The sequence below is a fragment of the Urocitellus parryii genome, chromosome 8 (genome assembly GCF_045843805.1).
Source record: "Urocitellus parryii isolate mUroPar1 chromosome 8, mUroPar1.hap1, whole genome shotgun sequence".
In the NCBI taxonomy this organism is placed as follows: Eukaryota; Metazoa; Chordata; class Mammalia; order Rodentia; family Sciuridae; genus Urocitellus; species Urocitellus parryii.
The window spans coordinates 115,236,326-115,256,785 of NC_135538.1; the positions used below are offsets into that span (position 1 = coordinate 115,236,326).

A 20,460-nucleotide genomic window follows, 5' to 3' on the forward strand; every position below is an offset into this window, starting at 1 on the left:
ATCTCTCCCCCCTCTATGTGACCTCCAGTAGACCTTGTTTGTACCCCAGCCCTGGTGCTTACCATGCCATTAAATGTTAGTTTTATTTTCTTGCATGTAGGTTTCTCAGAGTCAGGCAGATGGTGTGAATTAAGAAAAAGTATGTGATCAAGAGCCAAGACCTTCTTACCTTGTGATTCTTGCTTACTCCCTGAAATCTCTCAGATCCCATTTGCTCACCTATTAAATGGTCCAATATAACACCTACCTTGCCTACTGAATAGCTAGGCTTGTGTTCAGAGCATATGGATTTGCAATGTAAAAGGACTGAGTAAATCATTAAACCAAAATCAGTGATTAACTAAGACCCCAAAGGGAAGGAGGGTATATCTCTCACATTATCTTTCTATTCCCCCAACCTCTAACTTTTGCCTGGTTAGTTCTGATAAGTATTAGTGATAAAAGATCATGAAATGCTGTACCTAGTCTGACCCTGGGAAAATTCTAATTTGTGTTCTCTGCTACCCCCAACTCTTTTTTCCTCTTCTATCTGCAGTTTCCCATTCCCATGTTCTGCACAACTTTCATCCCACTGACTATCCCTGAGAATTGGATATTAAGAGGACACTATTTCATTGATACAAATGAACAGTTAGGGGAATTTCAGGCATCATTAGGGAGAGTTTTACAGCAATCCTTTTTTGTGGGGGGCAGGAACAAATTGGTATTACTTTATAAGCTTTCTCCCAGACATTAAAATGCCCAAACAGATTCCCGGATGTTTTTTTTAAAGAGAAATTAACTGCCCAGTCTAAATACCTCTCTCATAATAATGAAGCGACTATTTACTGAAGTGGCTGGTGGACGTACATTCTTCTCAAGAGCACATGGAACATTCTCCAAGGTAGATCGCATGTTAGGGCATAAAACAATGCTTAGTAAATCTAAGTCAAGTATATTTCCTGACCACAGTGGTATGAACTAGAAATCAGTAACAGCATGAAGGCCAGTCTGCCTCACAATTGATCCTCTAAGCGAAATGTCAGGAAAGGGCAAGGAGGAAGGAGAAGGTTAGTTTGAGATATTCTTTGGGTGAACGGTAACTTTCTTCCTTTCTTTCTTTCCTGGGATTGAACCCAGGGGTGCTAAACCATTGGGACACATCCTTGGCCCTTTTAATATATATATTTTTAAATATTTTCTTTAGAGACAGGGTCTCAATGAGTTGTACAGGGCCTCGTTAAGTTGCTGAGGCTGGCTTTGAACTCTCAATCCTCCTGCCTCAGCCTTCCAAGTGTCTGGAATTATAGACATGCACCACCACTTCCAGCTAATTCAGTTTCTTAGGCGATACTTTATTTTTTTAAGTTAAAAAACAAAAACAAATAAGCAAACAAAAATACCTTTTATGATAAGAAATCAGGTCAGTAACCGAGAGGGGTGGGAGAATGTGGAGTGGAGATGTCATTTTCAATTTCTCTCCCCAAGGGGCAGGGATTGGGGGAAGGGGAGACACTCCGGGTCCTCGCATCATTCCAGAAACCACAGATCAGACTCAGAATCAGGAGTGGACGGTGATCTGAAGCCAAGGAGCAGGAGGGCCGGCCCCAGGTCTCAGGGGAGCCCCGGGCTAGCCATCTTGCAGGAAGAGCCTGAACGTCCTAGCCCACCTCCCATCCTTACAGCTTTGCAGATGACTGACCCCGGGCCAGGATCCCGTCCCTGCCATCGCAGGGGGCGGAGGGTGCACTGAAGCAACAGCCCTCCTGGGTTTGGTGGTGCTTCTCCGGCGTGTGCACAGCCTGGGGGAAACCCACAGACTGCTCGCCCCTAAGTAGTTCCAGGTGATCTTTTCGAGCGGGGGGCGCGAGCGGGTCGGCCTGGTAACCGGCGGCCTCGCAGGCGTCGAACTGGCGAGGGAGCACGAGCCTGCAGCTCCTGCCTTGGCGGGTTGCGGGTGGCCAGCGGCCGGTGCCCCGCCCGGTTGCCCCGGGCGACCCGGACGGTTTGTTTTCGGAGCGGGACCCTCCCACGTGCGCCCCTGGCCAGCGGCGGGGGCGTGCGCCCGGTGGGCTTCGTTGTCTGCGCGTCTCCGCGCGGCCGCCCCCGCCCCGCCACCCCCGCCGCGGTGGTTCGTTCCGGGCCGCGAGGCAGGAGGCGGCCACCGGAGCCGACGCCAGAGTGGGCGGCCAGCGGCGGGGAGAAGGTGAGAGGCTGCGGCCCAACCCGAGCGGGGCGCCCCGGAGAGGTGGTCCCCGGCGGCCGGCGGAGAAAGGGGCCTGGCCGCCCCGCTGCCCGGGGCTCCTGGTCTCAGCCCTGGGCTGGCCTGTCCGCCTGGGCGCCCCAGCTCCTGGAGGCTGGTTGGACGACCCCCGAGGAAACTCTGAAGCCGCCGCCCGGGCCTCAGGACCCCCTGGGCGGTTGGGGAGCCCCCTCCCCGTCGCCAACAGCACACCATTTCTCCCCCACCCAGATACCACCAGCAAAATGCCCGACATCAAGGAGAATGTGCCCGCAAAAGAACCTGGCAGCGGCTCCTGCGAGCCCGAGTCCTCAGAACCGACCCAGGAAGACGAGAACAGCTCCCAGGACAACCCTTCGCGTAGGTCCAGGTCCCCGAGACCCTTTGGGGTGCCCCGTGTGGGTCCGGTCGATCGCAGGGAGCCTGCCCCCTGCGCTGCAGCGCCGTTGAGGGGACCGCGTTGAGGGAGCCCCAGGTGCGCTCTGGCGCCCTCTTCTCCCCCCTGCGCCTGTCCCTGTCCCTGTCCCTGTCCTGTCTTCACTTACAGGCCTAGGCCCTGGGTGGACTAGAAGGCTTCAGAGAGTCACATCCCCGAGAAAGAAGCCACGTGGGATTACTTGAATCTAAGATTTGAGGCTGAGTCAGTTCTAAGCCATCTTTGGAACTTGAGTGGAAAATGACAGATATCTGGGGTTAATTTTTTTTAAAAAACCTCAAATTCCCTAGATGGGAATTGTGTTTTTTAGGTACTTTGTTGGCCTGAAGTGATGCTGTCCTAGGCTCATGCGCAAGCTCTGCACCCTGTAGATAGGTGTCCTTTGGTGTTCATATCAGGTCACCAGGTCTCTTCCACACTAACCGATACGTCAAACCTCTTGGAGTCTCAAGCCATCAATTTGAAGGGCTGCCCACGTGCAACAACTTGAGCTAAAATTCTTGAAGATGGACAATGGGAAAATTTAGTTCGCACTGAAGTTAAATTAGACTCGTTTCTCTTATGACCACTCGGGGTCGCTGCTGGTTAACAAACGCACCAAAAAGGCGCACTGGCGCGCGTTGGACAGATGGGTCCTGATGGGCGAAAGATTTTTTTTTTTCTTACAGTGATTATTTAAACTAGGTTAAGTTACTAGTTATTTTATTTTGAAAAATTCTTTGTCCTTGGAATTGTTTTGGTTTGTTTGTATTTTGGTACCAGGGATTGAACTCAGGAGCACTCGACAACTGAGCCACATCCTCAGCCCTATTTTGTATTTTATTTAGAGACAGGGTCTCATTGAGTTGCCTAGTGCCTCACTTTTACTGAGGCTGGCTTTGAGCTTCCTGCGATCCTCCTGCCTCAGCCGCCGGAACTGCTGAGATTACAGGTGTGCACCACCGCCCCTGGCAGCATCTGGATTTTTAAAAATCTATTTTAGTCACATTTTTATCTCTAATTATTCTTGAGCCCTCTTTCCTGAATCTTAGAGCGTTCCTAGAGTGGCTTAGTTCTGTACCTGTGAACAACTGAATAGTCTTTCAATGGGGGAAAATCCTTTAGTAAACTATTGTGGCTAATTTTCATTTAGCATTATAATTTAGCAGAGATTCTGCATATTTGTGTTATGCCATTTTGACTGGAACTTTTTCTTAAGAGAAGCTGTAAAAATCGAGGGAATTTCGCCCACCCACTTGATGGTTCAGCTCAACTTTGTTCACCTAAGACTGAATTTTTTTTATAAATGTCTAGAATCACATTTTCCCCTTAACTTTTTTGTTTGAAATATTTCAAATTTGTTGAAAGTTAAAAAAGTGAACACTTACATTACTTTTCTCCGATATTGCTTTTTTTCTCTCCATATCTGTGTTTTCTCCCCTATACTGTCCCAGAGACTCTACTTTACCTCTAAAACTTTATCATGTTTCTAAGAAAGGCACTGTCTTGTGTAAATTCTTTTCTATAATAACTTTTCTTTTTACATTTTAAAATCTTTGACTATAGGAAATTTTTATAAAAGCAGAACTAATATAATGACCCACCTCCATTTATCCATCACCCAGCTTCAACAGTTATCAGTTCACAGCTAGGGAGGCTGAAGCAGGAGGACAGCAAGTTGGAGGTCAGCTTCAGCAATTTAGTGAGACCCTGGCTCAAAATAATAAAAAAATGGCTGTGAATGAAAAGGTTCATTGGTGGAGGGCCTCTGGCTTGAATCCCAGTACTGCAGTGAAATGGACAGACTAGAACTGTGGTTTCCAAATGCTGGTGCTGGTCTGTGACAAGATTCTCAGCAATGTGAAATTATTATTAGCCCAAGGCATAGTAGTGCATGCCTATAATCTCATCTACTTTGGAGGCTGAGGCAGGAGGATCACATGTTTGAGGCCAGCCTTCAGCAATGTAGCAAGACTCTTTCTCAAAAAATGAAAAGGGCTGGAGATGTGGTAGAGTGACCCTCAATAATCTGTACTAAAAAAAAATAATAATATATATATGTACATATATATATGATGTTATTGGCAATGAAATCATAAAGATATTGTAATGACTTTTCCTAAAACTAAAAGTGAAATTGATTCAGCTTTAATTGCTCTTTATTTTGACAATTTTTTTTTAGATTAAATGATCCTTTCTTTTACAAAATAATTTTAGCATACTAGAGGGGAATTTTTCACATTTATTTATTTATTTTTAGTTGTACATGGGCACAATATCTTTATTTTATTTATTTTTATGTGGTGCTGCTAGGCAAGCGCTCCGCCACTGAGCGACAGCCCCAGGCCATAGAGAGGAATTTCCATTGCTTGTTTTTGCTTGCCCATAGTTGGTAAAATAAAAGTTGGAAAGTTGTGGGCAGTTGCTTAAAATCTTTTTGGAAATTTTATTACTCTGTGAAATTCTAAAATCTGGGAACTACTGCCTTAGAAGACTAATTGACACTGGCACTGTTCAGGGACATCTGAGTGTCATTTCCAGTGGGAATCTGGCTTTCATCTTTGGCAGGTAGCAGCAGAGGCAAGAAGTGAAAGGACTTTAACACATCAGTGTTTATTCTTACAAATCATAAGTTGTTTCTTTGCAGTTTTATGATTTTACTTTTTTTTTTTTTTTTTTTTTGAGGCACTTGGAATTGAACCCAAGGCTTCATACATGCTAGGCAAGCACTCTGCCTCTGAGCTACATTGCCAGTCTTTTTTTTCCATTTTCTTTTGAGATATGATCTTGCTTAGTTTCTCAGGCTGGCCTCCAGTTTGCAATCCTCCTGTCTCAGCCTCCTAAGTAGTGTGATTTTAAGAGAATGAGAGTGTGATTTTTTTTAAAGAGAAGTTTTTAGTTAGTTTCACTTAATTTTTTTTTTGAGAGAGAGAGAGAGAGAATTTTTTTAATATTTATTTTTCAGTTTTCGGTGGACACAACATCTTTATTTTATGTGGTGCTGAGGATCGAACCCAGTGCCCTGCGCATGCCAGGCAAGCGCATTACTGCTTGAGCCACATCCCCAGCCCTAATTTTTTTTTTTAAATTTCTCTCTCTCTCTCTTTCTATTTTTACATCGTGCTGAGGATCAAACGCAGTGCCTCACATGTGCAGGCAAGCACTCTACTACTGAGCTACAGCCCCAGCTCTCACTTAATGTTTTTTAATAAATTGGCCTCTTTATCTTTTCCTTTCCCCTTTTGTTGGACTACCCTAAGAGTTTCCAGCACTATCATGGGGCAGGGAGTTCATAAAACATAAATAACTAGTATGTGAGTGAATCTGTTATTATAACTTTGAGGCCTACTACCTTGAGCGAATTTCTGAATAAAATAGAAATTCAAACTCTCGTGGGTTCACTTTTGTCCACCCTAAGTACTTTCAGTTTCAGATCTGACAGAGACAATCAATGAAGTTTCCAAGATGAGCAGTGAGATTGGATTGAATCGTGATTTCCATGGGGAGGAAAATTTGCCTTCAAATAGGTATGGATTATCCTGCTTTCTCCATTTGGTTCACCCGGCATCAGGGTTTAGCACTGATGGCTTCTGTCCAGACTCAAAGCATTTTTGGTAACGATACACTTAGCGTTTGTGTTATAATACAGAAGATCAAGCCGTAATAGCATTATTAGTAAGAAGCAAATGTTATTTAACCAGCAAATAAACGGAATAACTAGCTGGGTGCATTTCAGATCTTCTCTGACAGACTTGAGGAAGGAGCCTGGCGCTCAGCAAGCTTGGGGTTTGGGAGCATTTTTTGATTTCAGACTGAGAGTGTTCAACCCGAATCATGGTTTAGAGAAGAACATTCACATCTCAAGAGCACAGAGAAATAATGGGAGGGTTTCCAAGGAGTTTGAGGTGTGTCAAAGGAGGATTTAAAATGGATGTCAAGGTAACAGTCTTAGAAATTCATCACAGGATTTTAAGATGAAATACAGAGTCTAGAAGAAAATCCAGAAGCCTATACAACACAACCAGCTGAATGTCAGAAAGTTGCCCATTAGTAACTGTTTTAGTTGTAGATGGACACAGTACCTTTATTTATTTATCTATCCTTTCTTTTATGTGGTGTTGAGGATGGTGGAACCCTGGGCCTCTCACATGCTAGGCAAGCGCTGTACCACTGAGCCACAACCCCAGCCCCAGATAGGAGGCTTTCAGATTTAACTTGTTTCTTAACTGGATCAATGAGTTCAGAGCACAGCCATTAACCAGTAGGACCAACCAGTAGGATTGACAGCTTCTGGGGCCCGGCATTCAGAATCTTGGGTCTCAGAGCAGAGGGGAAAGCCAGGGGGCTGGTCTGTGACGTGCTTTTCCTGTAGACCTCATGGTCAGGGCGACTGTCCAAGGCCAGCAGGGGACCCAGCACCCACCAGCCCACGGGCAGCCCATCTCCTCAGAGGGTGGGGGTAGGGGGGTGGTGGTGGAGGGGTGACTGGGTTCTAACAACCTCTTGTGTTCACTGTTTCTAACATCAGCCTGTGGCTTTGGCTCAGAGGTCTCAGCCAATGGCCAATGATTTTTTTGGGGGGTGGGGGCAGTAAGTTGACATTTGCTGCCAATTTTTATCTGACCCAGTGAGAAATCTGAGGTGTCTGAGGTGTCTCTTACACAAAGAAACAAAATGGACAGAAAGCCACAGTTGGCCCCTGCAGTGATGACCACTCACTGGAACTTTGTTTCCTCTGAACTGGCATCTTGTGGCCCTGAGCTAGGAGAACCCGGAGGCCAAGGGCCCTCTTAGAGCATGAAGTGACCCTTGGTACCCCCAGACCCAGAGATCAGGGAGACCAGTGCCTAAAAGAGCTTCAGATCTGAGAGGAATCTACTCATGACTTTGGAGGCTCCATGAGGAAGACAGAAGATCCCCAAAAGGGGAGGCACCTTACCTGCCTTCTTCAAGGGGTCTCAGGGTCACCAGACCTCTCCTTCAGCACCTTCCTAGAGGGACCAGAGCCCACCCCCGTGTTTCCTCTGGTAGATTTTCATCCACTGACCCCCAAATAGAGGGGCAGGGCTGACAGGGGAGCCTTAAAGGGAACTGGATGGAGGATCGGAGGTGGCAACAGGAGGAGGAAATGCAAGGATCCAGCCTCAGAGAAGCCAGTGTGGGGAGAGGAGTAAATGATCGGCAGGTGTTCAGAAAACAGAAGGTTAAAAGCCGAATATTTTCTCTGATAACTGGATGCTGATTCTTAGTGGGGGGAGGGCAGCAATGAAGGCAGTCTGGTTTGTGTAGAGGGGAGTGAGGGAGGGATGGGGCGGTGGGATGGAAAAGACAGAGATTGAGACAGACTGTTACCCTCTACGCATGCACGACTACACTACTGCGGTGCGTCTGCACCAGGTACAGCCAGAGGAATGAGAAGTTTGCTCCACTTGTGAACAGTGTGTCAAAATGCGTTCTACTGTGGAATAAATAAATAAACAAATAAATAAAAAACAGGGGTTCAGTTGACTGAGAAATTTCCATGGGAGAGCAGGAGCCTATAGAGAGAGAAATGTTACAAAAATGATACCCTGAACATCAGCCTTTAATTGACCAAGTTTAGATCATAGAGCTCTTTTTAAAAACCTTTTTCCTTCTTTTTAAGTACAGGACAGTTCTGTTTTTAATATCCTCATTCTTAAATATCTGTAAACCTTGAAGGCAAACAGGGAAGTTTCTGTAGTTGATGAGAACAATTGGTGGAGTTTGAGTTGCTTGTAGAATCACACTTATGTCTTTATAAAAATTCAAGTTGCGGCTGAGTGCCGTGGCGCACGCCTGTGATCCCAACTGCTCAGGAGGCTGAGGCAGGAGGATTGCAAGTTTAAGGTCAGCACCTTAGTGAGTGCCTGTCTCAAAATAAAAAATAAAAAAAGCTATAGCTTGGTGGCAGAGTGGTTGCCCAGCATGCATGAGACCCTGGGTTTGATTCCCAACACTTGAAAAAAAAACGTCGCAAGGCAAGGGGGATTGACATTAATTTTTTAAAATTTGGGTTGCAGCCTCCTGTAATGAAGGGGCTGACCCATCTGTCTATCATCTTTCATATCAGAGAGCAGATTTCCAACTAAGATGGAAAAAAGATTTTTCTCTGCCCAACATAGAGCTATTTGAAGTGTCTGAATACACCAGTTTCTTTCTCTTTGAGTGTATGGTTCCATTGTTGCTTAGGAGAGAAGGAAAAAAAATCCTTATGCTCAGAATAAAAGAATTCCAAACCAACAGTACATGTTCAGGTGACTCAAGGCACAAGTATAAATCAGATTATTTTTTACTCGAGACCAAAACCAACAAAATTTTTTATGACTTTTCCCAAGGTCTTCAGAAGAGGGAGGAAAAGATACGACCCTTTCCCGAGGCAGACCATTTGCAAAGATGGGCAAGAAGAAGGAAGAGCTGAGACAGCTCAGTGGTCGGTAGGCGGCGGCCAGGGTTCCCGCCTGGTGGGTGGCCGCCTTCCCACAGACCCCAGATACACTGACCCATCGAGGAACAGTAAAACAAGAAAAGAAAAGCAGAGGAGGAAAGAACCCCTAACAAATGAGAACCCCAACAGCCGAGCATCACACAGATTCAAAACAAACAATTCAAACTAATTTTTCTTCAGATGTTTTTCTCCTGAATTTAAGGAATTAATTTACTGAAGAAATAAGAGTTAGATTCAATGGAGTAGAAGTTTAAACTAGGGACTCAGAGATTCAAAAGGTCTTCTGATTTAAAGAATTTTAGCCTGGTGTGGCTAAAATTAGCACGCCTGTAATCCTGTGACCCGGGAGGCTGAGGCAGGAGGATCATAAGTTCTAGCCAGTCATAGCAACTTAGTGACACCCTGTCTCAAAACATCAAAAGGACTAGGGATGTAGCTCAGTGGTTAAGCACCTCTGGGTTCAATCCGCAGTACAAAAACTAAAAATATTTTTAAAATTTGTTCGATTAATTAATTGAAATAGGGTCTCACTAAAATGCTAAGGCTGGCTTCGAATTTATGATCCTCCTGCTTCAGCCTCCCAAGTTGCTGGGATTATAGTCATGTGCCTTATCCAGCCATTATTTAATATGGTGACATTATTATCAGACAGACCTAAGATCAACCTAAAGGACAATCCTCGGGACTGAATGTATTGTCTGATGGTAAGAGGGACCTGCTACATAGTCCTCATCTTTCCCCATTGTTCATTTTCTTATTATTGAGTTTTAGGAGTTCTTTGATCATTTTGGATACATATTCTTTATCAAAGACCATCTCCAGTCTGTGGCTTGTCTTTTCATTTTCTTGGTAATGTCTTTCACAGAGCAGAAGTTTCTAATTTTAATGACTCCCAACTTACCAATTTTTCATTTCCTGGATGTTGTTTTTGGTACTGTCTCTAAAAATTGATCATGAAACCCAAGGTCACTTAGGTTTTCTCCTGTGTCACCTTCTTGAAGTTTTATTGTTTATTGTTTTACTTTTAGATCTGCACTCCACTTTGAGTTAACTTTTGTGAAGGGCATAAAATCTGTTTAGGTTAATTTTTTGCATGTGGATGTATGGTCATTCCAACACCATTTGTTGAAATAGTTCTCCTTTCTCGGTTGAATTGCCTTTGTGTGTATATATTTTATACTTTTTTCCCCTCAGGGATGAGGACCGAACTCAGGGTCTTGCATGTGCTAGGCCAGTGCTCTGCCACTGAGCTAAATCCCCAACCCCTCGCATTGTGTATATTTTTAAAGTAGAGAAAAAAAAAAAAAAAAAGGCCACTCTCTCTAGTTCCCTTGACTGTTTAGATGGTAATGCCATTGAGCCTGGGAATTCAGAGGGAATAGGTGTGGGAGGGAAAGGCGGGGATTTTGTTTTAGACCTGCAGATGGGGAGATCCTCTGACCGTCAGGTGTTTATCAAAGAAGGAAAACTTTTTCCCAGATTAGGAGTCTAAGAAAATGAAAGATCAATTTCATTTAGTGCCATATATAAACACATGCACACACTCACACTCACACTGAGTCACATGTCTAGGCAGAGTGCACAACAGCGCCAAAGCAGCCTGACTTCACCTTAGTCAGCTCTTCCTCCTACAGAGGGGGCTGCTCTGGAACCAGCTGAGCCCTCCGAGAGGTTTCGTGATGCCCTTGAACTCTGTCTCACGCAGCTTGTTCAGCTCTGCTGCAGCCAGACAGAGTCCAGGCATTTTCTTGTCCCTATCATCAAGTTTTTCCATGTCAAATACTGTTTGGGGCTTAGGAATTATTATTCTATACCTATGTTTTTGGGTAGATAGAGTGATTCTCTCTTTTAACCTATCACAGTTCGGAAGGCAAGGTCAAGGAGACAATGCACAATGACTTTTGGGACCATCTTAAGGAACAGCTAACAGCTACTCCCCCTGACTTCAGTTGTGCTCTCGAACTTCTGAAAGAAATCAAAGAGGTGAGTGACTTCCATTTGTAAATAGAAAGTTCCCAGATATCCTGAGCTAATACTGAGTATCAATGACTACCAAATCCTAACTGAACATGGTCCATGAATCAGTCACACGGAAATTTGAACAGGAATGGTTTAATATCAAAATAACTGTGACAACAGAATTAGAGAAATGAGGGTGCTTGCCAGAATTTCATTCCTTTTTATGGCTGAGTGATATTCCATGCTTTGGATAAACCACATTTTCTTTATTCATCAGTTGATTGACATGTTTGCTTTTGTCTTTTGACTACGGTGAATAATACTGTTATCAACATTGGTATACAAGCATCTATTTGAATCCCTGCTTGGAATTCTTGTAGGTGGATGCTTAGAAATGGAATGGCTGGATCATATGGTAATTTTATGGTTGACATTTTGAGTAACTGCCAACTCCTCCACAGCAGCTGTACATTCCCACCACCGTGCACCAGGGTTTCAGTTTCTCCACGTCTTCGCCAACACTTTACATTTTCTTTTTTTTTCCCCTTGGTGTGTAATACTGAGGGTTAAGCCCAGGGTGATTTTACCACTGAGCTACATCCCAAGCCCTTTTTATTTTTTTATTTTGAGACAGGGTCTTGCAAAGTTGCTGAGACTGGCCTTGAACTTGTAATCCTCCTGCAGCAGCTAGGGTTACAGGCATGCACCACTGTGCCTGGTGCTGTGTTCTAGTTTTTTGATCATAGCTTTCCTAATGGGGGTGAAACATTATCTCACTGTGGATTTCACTTGCACCTATTCATGTACTTACTGGCCATTTTTACATCTTTGAAGAAATGTTTACCCAAGTCTTTTGCCCATCTTTAAATGGGGTTGTTTGCCTATTTGTTGCTGAATTTTAGGTGTTCTTTACATATTCTAGATACTTGATCTTTGTAGATCTATGACTTGCACATTAGCAAGTGCTCTTCCACCAAGCCACACCCCAGCCCTTCCTATGATCTGTTTTAAGTGTTTTTAGATCTTTGATCCATTTTGAATTATTTTTTAATAAATAACTTCATTCAGCTTCATTCTTTTATGTGCAGATATTTTTTTCTTTTATATGCAGTGTTTTTCCAATACCATTTGTTGAAAAAGATGTTCTTTCCCCATCAAATGCCCTTGGCCTTGCTGTTCAACATCATTTGACCATGTTTCCTTCTGGGATCTCTCTCTGTTGGTCTACTTGTCTGTCCTTTTTTCCATTATATGCTTGGTTGCTTATGGGCCATTTTATTTGATGATGTATTCCTGTTGTGCTTGTCCACTGAGATTGGCTGGGTCCGTCACACAGCACCTAGCTCCTGGTGGGAAGCTCAGCCCTATGGTCACTTGATGCCATAGGCTCAGTGGTGAGCCATTTCTCAAAAGGCAGATAGTTATCTGCAACAGAGGGTGTCGATGTGCTTTAGAATCCCAAAGGTCTATGTTGGGATTCTCCTACGGTTGCCTGCGTTTCTTCACAGCATCCTTGATGACCATGGACACTTAGGATGCCATTGGATCTCCTGGGTCATAAGACCCAGGCTGTAGAGTGGCTTGTGCTGCAGTCTGAACTTGCTGCAGAGGCTGCTCTTGCTCTGCCACTCGCTGGAGATTTGTAACCTTATGAGTGATTCTAAACGAGTCAACTCAAATCTGGTGTATGTATGTTGCCTCAAAAATCCAGAAAAGCCTACCAAGTGCGCCTCTGTTGTGATGGTAGTGGTTTGAAGGTAGCAACTTGTTACTTGTTTTTGTCTCGGAGGGAATACCTGATAAGCCCAGACCCCTGCAGCCGTAGAAACCAGAGGTGTGCCGGCCTCTGAGTCTGTGTGTGGGGGCGGTCTCCGTCTTCTGGTCTGCATCACCTCTCTGAGGTGTCTGAAGCGCTCACTGCGTCCTGCTCATGGAATCCAGGGGCAAGTGTTGGAGTTCACATCTCACTTACGGGGCTGACTTGTTGGTTAGTCAGGGTAGGGTAGGGGGCAGGAAGCAGGCCTGGTTTGAACAGAGACGCTTCTGTGATGTAGGAAGTTGCTGGGAGGAGAGGGCGGAGCCAGGGAGGAAGGCCCTTCCTCCTGAGAATCCCTTTGGTGCCCTCCATGCACCGCAGCCTCCCAACCAGCAAAGGACCAGCCCCATCTTCTCAGAGCAGGCGCTGCAGGGCTGGTTTGGAACCGTCTCCAACGGGTAACTGTCCTAGCTCGACCGTCAGGGTGGGTGGTGTGAGCAGCTGGACGGGACCTGCTCTGACTACACAGCGCTCCCCTGGATGAAGCCCGGGGCCCAGGCTGCGCCACGGTGTGTGTTCCAGAGGCAGAGAGGTGGATTGGAATCCCTGTCCACCAGGAACCTACATTTTTGGGTTAACAGGCGACTTTAGGTGCCGCGGAACAGCTCCCTGGTCTGTTTGGTCACTGCCTCTCCAGGAGGCCTCCCTGTACAACTGAATGGTCACATCATGCGATGACATTTGATGTTTGTTGTACTCTGTACTTTTTAATTACACTCCTTAATTTTATTCATCTCTTTATCCCATTTTGTGTAGAAAATGATACATTATTGCTATAATTGGTCCCCTTAAAATTTGAATTATCATTGGCCTCTAAACAAAGATAAATAATATCCTATGAGGAATTTAGGGGCTCAAATTGTGTTCCTCAAAAGATACAGGCTGGGATCCACCTTTTGGCCATCTCACCAAGCAGTTACAGGGTCTCGTCACATACGCAGGAAGGAGAGACAGGAGGGCAGGAGAACAGAGGAGGCCCAGGACGCCCACCTCCTGGGGTACCAGGACACCAGCTATGGCCCTTCTCCCTCCTGGGAGAAATCTGTTACCCCTTTTAAAATAAACCCTGCTTTATATGCTTAAAAAAAAGATATAACCTGGAGGGCTGGGGCTGGGGCTCAGTGGTAGAGTGCTCACGTGAGGCCCTGGGTTCGATCCTCAGCACCACATGTAAATAAATACATAAAACAAAGGTGTTGTGTCCATCTACAACTAAAAAAATATTTAAAAGTTCCAGGCTGTCCCTGGCTAAAGGGGTGGCGCAGGGCTGGGATGTGGCTCAAGGTAAGAGATTTCCCCACTGGGGAGAGTTGGGGCTCTGAACAGAACCGGACTCCTCTTGACCTCTGTCCTGGGCAGATCTTGCTGTCACTGCTGTTACCGCGTCAGAACCGCCTGAGAAGTGAGATTGAAGAGGCTCTGGACATGGAGTTGATCAAGCAGGAGGCAGAACACGGAGCCCTGGACGTCCCTTACCTTTCAAAGTACATCCTCAACATGATGACTCTGCTGTGCGCTCCAGTCCGGGATGAAGCCGTACAGAAGCTCGAGAACATCACCGACCCCGTTCGGTTACTGAGGTGTGAGACCCATGCTGACCCCCAAAACCTGCTCCAGCCCCAGCCGGGGAAAGCGGAGCCAGACACGGGTCATAGCCATCGTCTGGGCCGACTCTTCCCCGCTAAAGACCTAATACCCCTGTTCTCCTCTTGGGCTTTGTGGTTTTTTCCTTTTCCAAAGATGGCCTCATCGTGGCCTTGTCTGTGGGGGACTCCGCTGTGTGACATGCTACCATAAGACAAAATCCTCTCTCCTAAAGAGTGAAGCCATCTGTTCCCCAGGTTTTCTCTTGCCCATTTCACATAGTCTAAGGGTCAGTGGTGGATAGCTGAAGGAACTAAAGAACCGAGACCCAGGAAGAGAGAAAAAAAGAAGCTGCCGTTGGCCCAGAGAGTCAAAATAGCATCCCCTGTAATCCCACTGCGCGGAGGACACCCCTGACAAGCTGTTCCCTTCCCTGCCCACCCTCTGTAGGCGACAGCAGAATGACCACCGTGGGAAGAGACTGAGCTCTTCCTAGTTGTGCCACTCCCTCCCTCTGGGCTTTGGTCGTGTCCCGGGTCTGAGTGGGTCCTAAGACCTCCCTGATCCCAGAGAACAGAGACATCATGACCCCCGCCCGGGTGGGCGTCCCTCACTCGATTCCCTTCATGGTGTCACTCTTCTGTTTCCCGTGTCAGAGGGATCTTCCAGGTCCTGGGCCTGATGAAGATGGACATGGTGAACTACACCATCCAGAGCCTGCAGCCACACCTCCAGGAGCACTCCATCCAGCTGGAGCGGGCCAAATTCCAGGAACAGCTCAACAAGCAGCCCAGTACGTGGGGGGAGGGGGGGAGCTGATGAGACCTTCCCCAGCACAGTCGGACTCTTTTTAAGAATAGAAAGTTTCTCCCTCAGGTAAGGGGAGGGAGAAGGAACTTGAGTTGAAGACAGAGACCCCAAAGTACTTACTTACTAACCAGGACACTTTGAAAGGAACCTTGGTCTTCAGGCCCCAGAGGAAAAGGTGCCAAGGTGTTGTCACACACACCCCCCCCCCCCCGCCCCAGGTCTCCTGGACCACACCACCAAGTGGCTGACACAAGCAGCGGCTGACCTGTCCACTCCACCCTCCGCGGCCCTCGACCCGCCTGACTCTTCCAACGTGGCGGGCCCTGCGCCAAGTGAGGCGGCCAGCAACTCGGAGCCCCTGAGCCCCACGATGGTGCTGTCCCAGGGCTTCCTGAACCTCCTTCTCTGGGACCCTGAAAACGAAGAGTTCCCGGAGGTAGGAATGTGGCGGCCTGGCCTGGGTCTGTCTGTATTCTGGCCATCTGTCGCCATCATGCTCTCCTGAGTGACCGCTGACCTCTGCTCCCCAGACCCTGCTGATGGACAGAACCCGGCTGCAGGACCTCGAGTCCCAGTTGCACCAGTTGACCATCCTGGCCTCGGTCCTGCTCGTGGCCAGCAGTTTCTCTGGCAGCGTTTTGTTTGGTTCGCCCCAGTTTGTGGATAAACTGAAACGCATCACCAAGTCCCTGATGGAGGAATTTAAGACCAGGTGAGAGTACAGTGAATCACTGCTTCCTGCCCACCACAGACCACAGGCCCTCAGGGGCCACCCACAAGCAGTGGTTTCTTTCCCTAAGTGATCTTGAGGCTTGTGACAAACAAAAATAAGACTTTCTTCCCAAAAGGGTAGTGTGGAGGATGCTTAGTAGCAAAGGGGTCATTAGACACCAGCCCTTCATTGTTGTGGGACCGTCACGGCCGGTGTTAGGCCTACCCAGGAGTTGGTGGGTCAGCCACAGCGACTGAACACCCCTGAGTCCAGGCAGAGAAGAACCAGAGGCCCAGGTCAGGGCTGGGATGTGACTCAGAGATCACGAGGCTGCCCGGCACTACAAGGCTCTGGGCCAATTCCCAGCATCACAAAAAACAGACCCCGCCGACCCCAGAAGGACAGGATTGTAACTGAGGAGGTAGGACAGAGGACCAAGGAAGATCTTTAAAATGTCCATATAAAGTCCACGGACTAAGGAATGTGGACGGCGGCTCCCGGGGCAGAGCTAAGCCCCTCCAGAGTTGGCTTCATAGTCTGTCTTCCAAGGAGCAGGGCGCGGTGCTGTGGGTGGAAACAGGTGGTGTCTTCGGAGGAAGCGGGGAGGACACGGTACCTGGACAGGGGCCTTGCCAGGGGCTGGGGCTGGGCAGATGGCTGGGACTTGCTCTCAACGGGGCCTAAATTCCTGTGGAGTTTGTCTCTGTGCCTCTGCCAGGGTCACCACGGGGTGCAGCTGACCTTCTTTCCTGCTCTAGGCCTGAGGAGGCTATGAAGACTGTGAGCGAGCAGGTGTCTCAGGAAATCCACCAAAGCCTCAAGACCATGGGCCTGGCTGCGCTGAGCAGTGAGAACACGTCCTCTCTGACAGGGCAGCTCGAGAACATCGCCAAGAAGGAGAACTGCGTCCGCAGCGTCATCGGTGAGTGTCCCAGAGGGAGTGTCCCAGCCCAGAGTGTCACTCACTGAACCACAACGATTACAGACCGGGTCAAAAATACGTCCCTTTGCAGTTCAAGGACTGACTATCTTCTAAGGAAGATTTGCCCCCAGGGATTCATGAGCCTTTGGGTGTGGGATATTGTCCAAACTGGACACGTCACCCTGGCCCACTGGGTGGTCTCTCACTGTAACCTGAGACCCTTGGCATCCCCCAGTAGGGACACACACACCCACACCCCTGCTGGGCTGGGGTGCTGCTCAGTAGGACAGTCTGCCTAGTGTGCATCAGGCCTGAGTTCCATCCCCAGTGCCACAAAAACAAAACCACAGTGTGGCTGAACAGGCTGAAGCCCATGTCCCCAGGATGAGGAATTGCCCTGTCCGCCTGTGGGAATGGAGACCCTGGACTCGGGCAGCTGAGATCCCCCTGCAGGCCAGATACTCAGTAGGATGGACTGACAGCTACTCAGGCCTTCCTGAACGCTCAGAAACCGACAGACCCTTAAGTGCTGCACAACCTCCGCAAGGCCACCTTCCCTTTCTGTGGGGAGTGGGCGGTGAGTGGAGTGCAGGACCAGTGCTTCTCCCTGAAATCTGCCCTTTCCGCCCTCTCTCTCTTCCTGCTCACAGATCAGCGGATCCACTTGTTTCTCAAGTGCTGTTTGGTTCTTGGAGTGCAGCGATCTCTGTTGGACCTTCCCGGAGGCCTCACCCTCATTGAGGCAGAGCTGGCGGAACTGGGCCAGAAGTTTGTGAACCTGACACATCACAACCAGCAGGTGTTCGGCCCCTACTACACGGAGATCCTCAAGACCCTCGTCTCCCCCACTCAGGCCCTGAGCGCCAAAGTGGAATCTCTCTGATAGCACCAGCTCAGAGCCCTGGCATAGTGGACTCAGGAGAAGGCCATCATCTTCCTGGGTCACGTCACCTTGACTGGCAGGGCAGCGAGGCCCGACCCCCACAGCCAGTGTGCCAGGGCTGAAGGGACTAGCACGTGAATGCCAACGGGTCCAAACCCATTCACCAATGAACATCCAAACTGCAAAGTAAAAGAAAAGAAAAACAAAATAAAAACACCCCTCCACTCTTCCTGTGCTTCAGCTGAGGTCAGGCCCCGGCCCTCAGCCCAGAGCTAGCTGAGAAGTCAACAGGCCCCATGTCCCCGTCTTTGGCCTTAGGTCCCCTTTAAGCCTGTGCAGCTGAGCATCCAAGACACTAGGTCCTAGCATTAGTTTCTCTTAAGGGTGAAGCATTTCTCTGAGAACTCCCATGGAATTATCCAAGATGTGAGTCTAAGGACTCGTCGGGACGCCTTTGTTTTGTCCAGTTCAGGTGGGCAGAGGGCGTGCTTGGAAGCAGTTAGGAAGCTCATGGTCAGGACTAGATTCCCCTGAAGGTTTCAGATGATCCCCGAAGTAAAGGAACAGGAAAAGCCTCAGCTTCGTCTTGAGTCGCAGTTGCAGACTGGCATCTGGATGCCCATGGGCGCTGGGGACAGGGCTCAGCACTCACCGGTCCTCCCAGGCTGTCGGGGTTCAGCTGGGGCCTTTAGGTCAGTTTTCCTGGTCCTGTTCTCTAGCCCAGTGAGTCTCCTGCTCCATCTCTGAGCTTTGAACACCTCTTCTTCAGACAGAGGGATGATTGTGCTCAGGGGGGGCTTCCCTCCACTCCCCTCTCTGCTCTGGGAGGGGCTCCTTGTCACTGATAGATACCGGTCGGGAAGGTTCTAGGAAAGACCTGCTTCTCTTGGACTGTAGGTTTCCAACCCACGGTTTTCAGGCCAACTGAACAGAGCAGCCCCAGCAGAGTGTGGTTGAGATGAGGCAGGTGTGATCCAGATGTGATCTCTTTGTAGTGGACAAGAGAACATGAAGGTGCACTAGGGGGCCTTCTCAAGGGGCGGGAAGATCAGCAGCACTCGCCATTCAAGAGATGGAGGCCGGTGTGACGCTCTGAACGTAGCAGTGGCAACACGGAGGGATTCTAGACGGATTCAACACAGAGGAGTTCCAGATCTAGGACTCTCCCCTAATGGAGGCCCTTTGCTAGAGGATAGAGGCTGGGGGTGACCAGAAAGCTGGGGGCGTGGATCATCCCAAGTTCCCAGTCTCCCACCTGCACAGCCTCAGGACAGGGGAGCCCAGAAAAGGTGAGGTGTTGAATAACAGTGAGGCCTGGTGAACTGGATTCTCTGACTTGCAACCATCTGATTTTTAAGCCATCCACATTTTGGAAGCCTCAGAGTCTTAGAGGCAGGGGTGCTCTTGAGGGATTCCTGGGGGGAAGAACTCGGGCTGTGGCGCGACGCCGGGCTGCGGTAGAACCTGACTTTGTACTCAATCATTAAAATCTGGAATAATCAACTGACTAGATATTTCGAATTGTTTTTTCTTGTGCTTCTACATGGAAGAGACAAGGATCCTGTCTCTAAGTCCATTCAATCCTCCTCACTGTTTTGAGGGGATTTAGTATTTTTTTGTATTTTAAATTGTAGATAGAACATGAAGTTTGCTGTCAGTGACACTGAATCGTTCACAATGGCATCCCGAGATCCTGGCTAAGACCAGAATGTTTTCATCAGCACAAAAGGAAATTCCATTGGAAATTCCATTCTAGTGACAAGTGGCTCCGTCCTGCTCCCTCCTCGCCCTTGGTAACCACTGACCTGCTTTGTGTCTTGATGGGTTTTCTGACTCTGGATAGTTCACAGAGCCACGCTGGTTGAGCCCAGGGCCTTGGGCATGCTAAGGCAAGACCACCACAGAGCTGCATTTTATTCCCCAGCCTTTGCGTGTGTGCTCTGGGCAAGCGCTTTACCAACACTGAGCCACATCCCCATCTCCCCAGCCCTTTCTACAAAACTTATAAGACAGGGTCTCATTAAGTTGCTGAGGCTGGCCTCAAACTTGGGATCCTCTTGCCTCGGCCTCCTGAGTACCTGAAACTACGGGTGAGCACTGCTGTGTCCAGCTCATGGAGCTTTTCCTGACTGACTTCTGACTTCTTTCAGTTTTCAAGATTCATAATGTAGCATGTTTATCATGAAAAAGGTGTTTGAATGCTTTTTCCTGAATCAAGAAATGATCATGGGGTTTTCTTCATTGTATTCGTGTGACATGTTAGCATGATTTGATGTTCCTATGATGAATCACCCTTGCATTCATGGGGTAACACCACTTGAAAATGGTGTCTGGTGTTTTTTTTTTGGAGATGGGGGTGTTGCTATGTTGTTTAGACTGGCCTCCAACTTCTGGGCTGAAGCCATCCTCCTGTCCTAGCTTCCTAATTGGACTGTAGGTGTCTGCCACCGTGTCTGACAATAGAATCCTTTAAGTATGCTGTTGGATTCAGTTTGCTAGTATTTTATTGAGGATTTTTGTGTTTTCCTGAAGGATATCATGTTGTAGCTTTCTTGTGTGCCTTCGCCTGGCTTGGAGTTAGGGTGATGCTGGCCTCCTGCCAGAGCTCAGAAGTGTTCTCTCTCCCTTTCTTTCTCGTTAAACAAGAATGGTGTTAGTCTTTCTTTAAATGC

The 20,460-nt window shown here is 47.8% G+C and overlaps 1 protein-coding gene across 5 annotated transcripts; it reads left to right on the forward strand.

Annotated features, from left to right (window-relative positions):
- The first annotated feature begins 2,466 nt into the window (after positions 1-2,466).
- Tcp11 (t-complex 11) lies at positions 2,467-17,788 on the forward strand. 5 transcript variants are annotated; one of them, XM_077801919.1, is made up of 9 exons: positions 2,467-2,581; positions 6,055-6,163; positions 10,965-11,085; positions 14,237-14,457; positions 15,118-15,254; positions 15,490-15,707; positions 15,802-15,983; positions 16,742-16,905; positions 17,556-17,788. In XM_077801919.1, exons 1-9 carry the CDS (start codon positions 2,467-2,469, stop codon positions 17,786-17,788), a joined length of 1,500 nt encoding a protein of 499 aa, XP_077658045.1. The 5 variants fall into 5 exon arrangements, with proteins under 5 accessions (XP_077658045.1, XP_026239289.2, XP_077658046.1 ...); XM_026383504.2 differs by having other exon boundaries at positions 6,070-6,163; XM_077801920.1 differs by lacking the exons at positions 2,467-2,581; positions 6,055-6,163 and having other exon boundaries at positions 10,990-11,085; positions 14,267-14,457.
- Positions 17,789-20,460: the final 2,672 nt, after the last annotated feature.

Excerpts from the sequence above, each read along its gene's own strand:
- Tcp11 (XM_077801919.1), top strand. The coding sequence starts at position 2,467 with ATGCCCGACATCAAGGAGAATGTGCCCGCAAAAGAACCTGGCAGCGGC. Across the intron at positions 2,582-6,054 it reads CTCCCAGGACAACCCTTCGC|TACTTTCAGTTTCAGATCTG; the intron begins GTAGGTCCAGGT and ends GTCCACCCTAAG. Across the intron at positions 15,984-16,741 it reads ATGGAGGAATTTAAGACCAG|GCCTGAGGAGGCTATGAAGA; the intron begins GTGAGAGTACAG and ends TTCCTGCTCTAG.